General features: G+C 37.2%; 2 protein-coding genes across 2 annotated transcripts in view; both read right to left on the bottom strand.

Moving 5' to 3' along the window:
• Positions 1-948: 948 nt before the first annotated feature.
• Positions 949-10,495, bottom strand: part of LOC132164561 (DDT domain-containing protein PTM) — a 19,310-nt gene continuing 9,763 nt past the window's right edge. The window contains exons 7-11 of the mRNA XM_059575095.1: positions 4,769-4,797; positions 3,707-4,330; positions 3,270-3,481; positions 1,616-1,968; positions 949-1,528 (exon numbers count right to left, since the gene is read on the bottom strand). Coding sequence (XP_059431078.1) covers positions 1,954-1,968; positions 3,270-3,481; positions 3,707-4,330; positions 4,769-4,797 — 880 coding nt within the window. The 3' untranslated portion in view covers positions 949-1,528; positions 1,616-1,953. The remainder of the gene's footprint in view (positions 1,529-1,615; positions 1,969-3,269; positions 3,482-3,706; positions 4,331-4,768; positions 4,798-10,495) is intronic.
• LOC132164560 (uncharacterized) lies at positions 9,699-10,209 on the bottom strand. Its single transcript, XM_059575094.1, has 2 exons — positions 9,881-10,209; positions 9,699-9,782 (listed from the first exon to the last, which is right to left on the bottom strand). Exons 1-2 carry the CDS (start codon positions 10,182-10,184, stop codon positions 9,778-9,780), a joined length of 309 nt encoding a protein of 102 aa, XP_059431077.1. The 5' UTR covers positions 10,185-10,209; the 3' UTR covers positions 9,699-9,777.

The raw sequence follows: 10,495 nt of genomic DNA, 5'->3' as shown, positions 1-10,495 counted from the left end.
AAAGTATTCAAAAATATTTTTTAAATCCAAACGAAAACAACCTCGACTCTTCATTGAAACAAACCAAAAATGGAATCTCTCTGCCTGAATTACACGCATTTTGAATTACTCTACAAGAAGGGAGGTTGTAAATTCCACCTACGCCATGCAGCCTGAGATACAGGGTTTACCTGCTCAAGATTGCTAGCAATATGAACAACAAATGTGAAAGAGCTCTTATTAAACCCACATGCTTGAGCAAGGGACAAGAGACTCGTTCGGACATGTGAATCCCATAAAGACTCACTTATTATGAGAATTGCTAGCAATATAGGCAATAGAATTGCCAAGAATTTGTATCTAGTCTTGCAACCCTCTCTCCGTGAAGCTATCCAAATTGAATGCAATTCAAACAACTAATCGTAAGAAATCTCGATCTAGATCAGGATTCTCTCAAATTCCATGCCTGAATTTTCAAAATTTCAGTCAAAGAATTTCAGGAGTTCCTGCTCCGATCCCATATATACATTTGTGTAAAAAATATGATGGTCTGGATCAGTGCAGTGTTAGATCAGCAGTGACAGAGCAAAACTTACATTTCATTTCATTAGTCCAACAAAGAGATACAACTTCATTTCTCTTCTTTATTATGTCCTCAATACCTGTCACCTTCTAGTCAAAAAAGTAGTTATTGCTATTCTTAGCAATCACTGGTAAATAACCCTAATGAGGAAGTTGTTGATGACCAGAATCCAACAACCTCTAAGGCCTACACATCAGACCTCAATGTAAACCAGCTTGACATTAAGCATTGCAAGGCATTGCATCATACATGGAAGAACAAGCCAGTAGTACTGTGTACACATTCTTCCCTCCAACTCTTAATATAATCATCAGATAAGGGAGAAGGAAGCAAAAGGGGGGGGGGGGGAATGGGGTTTCCCTATATTTTCTTCTGATACACGTAACAATAAAATTACAACTATCATAAAGAGAGCGATGGAATTAAATCAGGACAGTTGAGATCTCCGGCAGTTTCTTTTACAGCACCTAAGCCAAATCTGAGAGAGGGTACTAAGATTATGAGTACCATCCTCATATCCCTGCCCGAGAAAACAAAGATCTTTGAACAACTCAAAAGATGGGCTTCATTCTCTTGAGAATAATCAGTTTACACTCAAATATATGAATAATCTAAACTGACACTATCATGACTGATGTCACAAGAATATGAGTATTTGTTCTACAATGTCTAACATCCCCCCAGAAATGAACTAATTTTGTTTGTCTAGTCTTGCCTTAAATGGCAATTTCTTTTCCTATCAATTGTTAGTACCAAATGTTAAAAAAACACTAAACCAAGTCACCCCTCAAAGTGAGTATGTTACCACAACCCGCACCACATGATAAAGAATGTGAAAAAGGTTCTATGATTGAATTTAACACTGTTGGGCGATCTCCAGCAGGAAGAACTTTGGACCCCCGACAAGATACCTGGCATCTTCGCCTCAATGATCATAGATTGCTCTCTTCTGAGATCACTGAAAACCTGTAACAGAGTCAAAGATAGTCTCTTGTGGTAAATATTTTGATGTTTCTTGTGAAGACCAATAATTTTTCAAGGAATTAGCTATACCTCTCCTTCCTTGCTACCACAAAGTCATTTCCTCGTTGGAATGGTTCTCAGTTGGAATGGTTCTCAGAATAGTGCTTCGCTGCTGCAACCTTCTACTTTGGTTATACTGGCTTTGCCCGCATATTTGATATTTCTTTTCCTAAACCAAAGAGTTCTTCTTGGTCGAAGTTTTCTAGTTATCTTGTAGTTGAAAGCTCTTAAACCCACTCATAATTATCCATTCCTTCACTTTTTAACCCCATGGGTTCTTGACAAATAATAATCATCCTCTTTATAAGAAAAGAAATGGATGAGACTCCAACAGTGCTGAAGTTTTCACCCTCAAATGCCATGAGATTTCAATTGCACGTGATCTGCAACAATAGGTAATCAAATCACACACATTATCTCCATAAAAACAATAGATAACTATTTTTTTTTTTTGAAAAAAAAAAAAAACCTAATTGATTCCTATCATATTTGTCCCATATCATAGAAGATAATTTTAGTGAATTACTTACAAATTACCAACAAAGAGCCCTTTTTTTTCAAATCAAAAGGCACTTTCAGGGAAGAGAGCTTATTTTGTCAATATCAAGCAGAAGCTATGAACTGCTGAATGCATAAAACTCAATCAATAGAACACATAAAACCCAAATAGCTAAATGACAGATTAAAAACCTGAATTTCTACTTCCCAAATCCTATACAACACAAAACATCAATTAATTCAGAGTTCTCAAAATCAAAGCAGAATGTGAAGACTTGATGGATTACTTTGACTAATTGTAAATGCGCACACAGAATATCCACAAACCCAGTTGGGGTCCTAAAGGAGGCTCATAAATGGGAAACATATCTGGGGAGGTGGCTCCTAGGTGAATAGATGGTTGCCTTAAGTTTTGTAGGTAAGAGTTTGTGAAGGGCCAAAGATAATAAACCCAAAAATATAAACAAAATGCTGATCCTCCAAGAGATTAAGGCCTTGTTTGGTATGCGAAATGGGTATTCCGTTAGGAAAATGAAAAGTTATTACTGAGAATAGAGGAAAGTAGAATTGAATAGTTATTCCTATTCCTTAGTTTGGTAAAAATACATATGCTCTAATTGGAATTGAACCAAAATTAAAATTAAAAAAAAAAAAAAAAAAACTCACATTATTTCTTATTTTTTAAAACTCAATTAAATAAAATAAAATAATAACTAAACCTAGATATTCAGTGGGTGGTCGGCCACCCACTGCAGTAGCTGGGGGTGGTGCAACCACCCCAGAGCGCCTCAAGGAGGACCCCATAGGTGCTCCGGAGGTGGTGTGACCACCCCCCAAGTCCTGCAGAAGGTGGTCGACCACCCATTGAAAGAAAATAAAAAATAACATGAGATTTGTTTTTGGAAAATGTTGTGTATTTCTCTAGGAATAGCTATTCCTTTAATTTTTTTTAGAGGAATAGGTATTCCTCTTCATAAGGGAATAGTTATTCCCATTGAATAGCTATTCCTAAGAATAGGCTCCTACCAAATAAAAGTATGGTTATTCCATAGGAATAGCCATTCCATTCCAGGGGTCTATTCCGCGAACCAAACGGGCCCTAAAAATCTATGGACTAATAAATAGTCCTCCTAAAAAAACACAAAAACTTAGGGCAGGTATTAGAGCCAAATTATTCCAAGTATACCTCGCTCAATGGTGGAACAGCATTAGATACTTCATTACATTCAACGACAGCATTACTTTGTGTCTCAACAACCAACTGGGACACTTCACTTTTCACAGTTAGCACATGGGGGCAGATAGGAGGGTCCCTTTTGCGACATACATGGCACCTAAATCCAATAAGCTTATCGATGTTCTCTGGATTGAGTCCAAAAGCATCTCCATGAAACCACTCTGCATAATAAGACAAGTGAAGAAATATAGTGATACATGTATGTACTAAGGAATTGAACAAGGCAGTAAAACACGATGTTATTAAAAAGGTAAAAGCAGAAGGATACACTGCTTCAACAAGCATTATGTTCCTAATCAGCAGCACCAAATGGCTAAATATAAAACTAAAAGATGAAAGAGTTACCAAGAAAAGAAGGAAAAGAGAACAGAAAAAAGCAAAAGTACCTCCACAGATTTCACAAGCAATATAGCTTAATGTAGATCCACAACCCGCTTCACCACAAAGGCAGCATTTGGGCTGATCAAGAATTACATGCAATTTCTCAGACGAGGCAAGCATATTTTTCTCCCTAAAATGCATCACTCTTTCATCATTAGGCTTTCCAGAGAACAGGAGACCATTAAGCCAGTAACTGTGGTAAACTTGTGTTCTTTTCTTCTGCCAAGAAGCGCGTCTCTTTGGTTTCTTTGGTTTCTTATACACCGCCTTTTTGGATTTCTTCTGCTTCACTTTCTTGCGTCCTCTAGGCTTTTTATTTTGCAGTGACAAGCATTTAGCTTTCCTAGGTGAACGACGTAGAAGCACAGCAGGTGGAGCTTTTTTACTGTTTTGCGATTGTATTTGTCGACCCTTTGAGGTTTTCTTACTACGTTTTAGTTGAACTGACTTGCAATCTTTGAAGGCTTTTTTACGCTTCTGTGACTGTACTTTCCCTTGTTTTGTGTCAGTTTTCCCTCCTTTTACATCAATCTTGGCACGCAACTCATCCTGGCATCGGTGGCATGCATATGTACATTCAGCAATGATGGCCCCATCAGACTTCTTGACATGCCTTTTATGAAAAAATCCTGAAATATGATGATAATCAGGCATCAAGCCTAAACAGTAGAAAGAAACTCCATTGAAAACCTCAACCTTAAAGCAACTGAACTAACAATCCTTTACCATACAACCTCAAAATTTACCTCATTATTTCCATCTTTTGTGAAAAAAGATGGAAGAAACAAATATATATATTTTTTTATAAGTAATTTTTTGTCCCAAAGGGGGAAGGGAAAGAGAAGATTTGAACTAATGACCCCCGCTTCATAAGGCGTAGTCCCTAGCTAATTGAGTTATCCCTTGAAAGAAACAAATATAGAATGAAAGAATAGAGAATTCAAAAAATGATAGAAAAACATAGCACATATGGTAAAGGATTGTTAGCTCAGATAAATTGTTGACAAACTGCAAGACAAAAGAATTAAGGACAAAAGGAAAAGCCTTATGAGAAGTCGAAAACTAACCTTTGCAGTACTGGCAGCTCACAGCTTCCCTGCCAATATTGAAAATATGTAAATTATGAATAAGAAGGAAAGAAGAAGAAATGAAGTCAATAAGATGACAATAAAGATAGGAGTGAAAAAATGTATGACAAGGCAAGAAAATATCAGCATAGTTGAGCATTTTAACAATGAGACTAGTAACACCAGAATGTCTGGAGCAGATATTCTAACATAAATCTCAATTCTCAAATTATCACTAGACTATGTCTTTTTTTTTGATAAGTAATTATCACTAGACTATGTCATTTCAAATTAATCCTATTTTGTTCAATAGGAACCTCAAAATATCAACAGAACATCCTCTAACCTACTTTGTCCTTTCATTTCTCTATACCATAATACCTAATGCCAGCCAACCCGCAAGAGACATTACAGGACCACACTTTGAGCAACTCAAAAGTTCTAATAATGGGAACAATGATTAGCCATGTCAAAGCATCATTGAATTAGACTCAGCAGCAACTAAAAGTTTGCTTGGGTACAACCATTAGTAAATTAAGATTATTGTTCACTTCCACTGCTTTTGTTTTGTGTTTTCCATAAAAAGTTTCATTACTTCCAATTAATATTACCTGTTTACCACAACATAGCAATGGGGGGTGGGGGGCTTGAACAACCAACCAAGGTCCCCTCACATATCTATAAGGAAAAACGTAGGCTATCAAGAAAAATAAAGGTTGAAATGAATAATCCTACAAAGAGATCAGGAACATTTTTTTTAAAAAAAAAGTGATCTTTTTGGAACTAAATATCTGGTAGCTCTCGGGCCTTAGCCAAGGGGACCCTCTCTCACCCCTTCTCTTCGTGATTGTAATGGCTGCTCTCAATAGGATGTTCTATAGAGCGATGGTTGGGGGCTATTCATCAGGATTCTGAGTGGACATCCATAATGTTGCCCCTGGAAATGCCCCACCTTTTGTTCGCAGATGATACACTTATTATGTGATGCAAATAGTGATCAAATTTATAATTTGGGTCTCATATACAGTGCTTCAAGGCCATTTCAGGATTGAAGGTCAACCTTCGAAAATCTAAGCTAGTTGCAGTAGGGGAGGTTCCACATAAGGAAAAGCTGGCCAATATTCTCAGTTGTAGCATCTCTTCTCTTTCCCTAAAATACTTGGGTCTCCCTCTGGTTGCTCCAGATATCATTAACAGTATAGGACGCCCCATGTACACAGGAAGTATACAAGAAAAGCCACCTAACTACTAGAGGCAAAAAGAACAAGAAAATCATCACCAAAAGAAAAACATAAGCAGTTGTCCAAAGATACAAAGTGTTGAAGAATAAAGACTTAATCTCCTCCAAAGTTCTCTCGCGGTCCTGAAAACTCCTATTGTTTCTTTCCCTCCATAGATACCACAAAAGGCACAAGGGCGCCATCTTCCACACAACAGAGCTCCAAGAGCTGCCGGCAATCCACCAACAAGCATACAAATCGAGTACTCTAGAAAACCCAAAGCAACCAAATTAATTGAAGAAAACATTCCAAATGGCACAAGCAACCTCACAATGAAGAAGAATATGGTCCACGGATTCCGCATTCTTTTTGCACATACAACACCTATTAACCACAATGACGCGCTGCTTTTGGAGATTGTCCATGACAAGGATTTTTCCTAGAGCTACCGGTCCACAAAAAAGGCCACCCTCAATGGAACCTTAGTCCTCTAAACAGTCTTCCAAGGGAAACCGAAACCATCATGACAACCCATTACCCTGTAGAAGAATTTAATACCAAATAACCCTCTTTTGAAAGGGACCCACCACAACTTGCCTTCCCCTTTCCTTCTCATTCTTGCTAAATACAACATCCTAAAGAATGACGCAAAGGCATCCACCTCCCAATCCTAAGCCGTTCTAGCAAAGCTCACGTTCTGCTGAATGGCACCTCCAGAAAATTCCACATGAGCCAGAACAAGAGCATCCTTTGCGCAAGTAATACCAAATAAAACTGGAAAGGTATCTCCTTCAAGGTGGGGGTTGGGATGCATTTGCTTTTAGCATGACATGTAGTGCAAAGATGTGGCTCTAAAGTACTCATTTCCAAAACTTTATTCAAAAGCCCTTAACAAAGAGGCCTTAGTGTTGTTAGACTACTTGGATCCTCCAGCTCTTCTATCCATTGGAATTAAAAAAATTTTTATGACAATTCAGGATTGGGAATTGGAATCCCTTGACTCCTTTCTCAATCTATCATACTCCTCGAAAACCCATTCGGGGGAAGACGATAGAACGTTGTGGATCCCAGCTAGTAGTCATGATTTCAAAGTGAAGAGCTATTATAAAACGTTACATAAAGGAGAGCATTGTCGTTCCCCTTAAAAAGTATTTGGAGGGTTAAGGCCCCTCCTCGCATTGCTTTCTTCTTATGGACAGTAGCAAAGGGTAGAATCCTCACAGTTGACAATCTTAGAAGGGGGGTTTCTCTCTTGTTAGCTGGTATTGCCTTTGCAAAAAGAATGAGAAGACTGTAAATCAACTTCTTGTTCATCGCGAATACACTAATGATATGCAGCACTTGGTTCTCAACTTATTCGGGGTTACAAGGGCGACGCCTAGGAACATCATGGAGCTGCTTTATTGTTGGAAGATCCATAAGCGGGAACATCCCAAAGAGGCAATCTGAAAAGTTATTCGTGTTTTCTTAATGTGGAGCATTTGGAGAGAAAGGAATAGGTGCCTCTTTTGAGGACGGAGAGTCCAATGCGCTTTCTCTAAAATCCTCTTTTCTAAGATTTCTTTTGGATTGGGTTGTTGTATATGTTTCTAACTTTTCTTCATCGAATATGGTAAATCTGATTAATTGTTTAGATTGTAGAAGCGCATAGGGTGATTGTCTCTTTTGTATGCTATCCAGGCTCCGCCATTTTCTTTTAATAAAATTATTATTCATAAAAAATTGAAAAATAAAAAACATTAGGATGCTTGTGGATTTTCTTTTTCTCCTTAGTGTCTTCAAGCAACAGTGGAATCTACTTAACTTTCTGAAAGATTTTAACTTAAAATACTTCCACTAGTTAATTAACGAGCATCCTGCAACTCCCAAGTAATGTAGTAAATAGAAACCTTCCCACTTAATAAACTCAAGACTAGTTATAATGATAAATGATTTTTTTTTTTTCTTTTGCAACGATTGAAGAACTCTTTTATCCCACAGATCCCATGCCCACCCTTACAAGGACGAGAAGTACCACTAGGCTATATATATTATTTCTATATTTGTTTCTTATTTTTTCTATCTAATTTTTAAATATGCGCATTTACTACATATCCATTAACAAATTTTCTAATACTGAAAAATCTAATGAAATATCTTATTTTAGCTTTTCAAATGTTATTGTCAAAAACTTTCCAACTATTAGCAGAACTTATAAATCCCTATATTTGAAATAAGATATGAAAACATTTTCTCATTCTTTCTAATAATTCTACCTGAAAATTAAATAATATATGTGTAATAACTTGACAACACGGATTTGAATTCAGAATCATCAAGTGCAGAGAAAGGAAAACTAATGTCATAAACTTCACTAATTTTAAAACTAATTACTCAATCAAGTTTGCAGACAACAAAATCTATTTAAAATATACTGAAAAAGGTGACAAGCAATTCATAGGTATAAGAAGAAAAATACATGCAATGCAATGAATATCTATACCTGATCGGGACATCTTTATTGCAGTGCCCACACTGATGATACGCAGATCTTTCTGCTTTTGAAAACAAATATGAAAATCCCCTTTTCTGGGAGGAACTCTTTTTTACTCTACCAACCTCGAGAAGTTTCCCAGATTTCATATCATTAGATCTGCGGGCAACTCTTCTCTCCTCAAAATTTTTCAGGAGATGCAAAGGAACATAAGAGTCCACCAACCAATATTTCTTCCTTTCACTAGAGGATTCATCCACCCGGGACCCATGTCTTTTAACAATGTCAGGGATAACTCTTCTCTTGCCAAAATCAAGAAGATATTTTACCACTTCCCCTTCAGTGCACTTCCTGCGGATAATAACTTTCTTAAATAGTCTGATTGATTTTCTAGATTCCTTGTCCAATGCAGGGAGAGGATGTGTGTTTTCAATGTCATCCCACTTAATGTTTGAATCAAGCTCTCTGGCCTGTAAACATGAAATGAATTAGTGGACTGAGAGAACTTCAGAAGATAGCTAGTTCATTAACACATCTGCAAAATCTTTTTTTTTTTAAAAAAAGACATTAGGCCCAGCAATTACTGAGGTTGGGCCAATCATAAATTATCATATAACATCGTCACAATGAAATAAAATATAATATGTACAAAAAAATAAAAGTATATAAGAGAAATAGAGTTTACAAGATGACACCATAGATACGGTAGTTACAAAACTAAATGCCTATTAGATTCCTCTATTTATGCATTTAATACTGCTTGCAAAACAGAAAACAAAAACAATGAGATAAAAATTTCCAAAGTTGCCAAATGGAGAGATCTATAACAAATGTCTATCACATCTCAAATCGTGCAATTCAGTTCCACATAAGAGCAAATTTAGGTAACCAGTCCGGAAAGGGAATCAAGAAGTTAGACTTATGCAGCATTCAATCAATAGCTAAACTACAAAGTAAAATGTGTAAAACAGCACCCTGATTTTGCCTTCAGTGGTAGCAGAAGCACAGAAACACAGGTACCCTTTTTTTAAAGTACAAAACTAGGTAATTTGGCCTTATGGGGATTTGAACCTCTCCCCTATCTGCCATAACAGGTACCTCAAAGTCCAACAGAAATCAAGAAGCCTTTGCAACACTTAAACATCAGACACTAAAATAATTGGAAATGTCGGGAGATATACCTGGAAAGCAAGCTGTTCAACACTCGATGCTGTCTCAACAGCAGCTCGCCAAGCAACGCATCTACTTCTCTTCACAAATTCTGAATTCTCAGGATATAATATGCCCGGTATCTTTGTACACCCAGCTGCAGAATTTTAAACTTCAAACAAATTCAGAATAATTATTCATTTGACTTAACTGTAAGCACTATGACATTGACTCCAACTGCATATAAGAAAGAGAAGACAATATGCAGACCTTGTCTGGCAGCCTTGGAAGCCAAGGAGCAAGGCAGAACCTTCCAATTAAACACCCGACGAGAAAGTTTACCACCCCTCCACCAGAATATACCCAATCCACTAGCAGCTTTTGATGAAGGATTGGACTCAGGTTCTGAAGACCTAACCCTTTTTCGGCCAATCCCATGCTTTGAGGATGCACGTGATGAATTGATCACAACATGAGATGCTGAACCCACAGTAACAACAGAATCCACATGTCTTGACCACTCAGTTGAGAATGCAAGAGGATGCAAATTTGACTCCAACTGAGGACATTCCATAACAACATAAATTATCCCAATAGTATCAGAGAATAAAACTGAGTGAGCTAATTATAACATTCAAGGAACATTCAAAACTAACCTAGTGACCCCACCCAAAAATATGTCGGTTAAGCTTTACTCATGCTGAGATGTATGTTCGCAACCCACCCAGAGAACCAGCCAAGAAATAAAGATATCTCTTTTTTACTATTAAAAAAACAAAAAAGAATCAAACCTATGACCTACCCCACACCACCACTCTCCCTTGCCACCTGAGCCAAGGAATAAGGACCAATAAAAGCAAATCTGTTATTATATTAAGAACTATT

The sequence above is a fragment of the Corylus avellana genome, chromosome ca10 (assembly GCF_901000735.1).
Source record: "Corylus avellana chromosome ca10, CavTom2PMs-1.0".
In the NCBI taxonomy this organism is placed as follows: domain Eukaryota; kingdom Viridiplantae; phylum Streptophyta; class Magnoliopsida; order Fagales; family Betulaceae; genus Corylus; species Corylus avellana.
The sequence above is the reverse complement of the archived record's forward strand: the minus strand, read 5'-3'. Positions and strand labels throughout refer to the sequence as shown.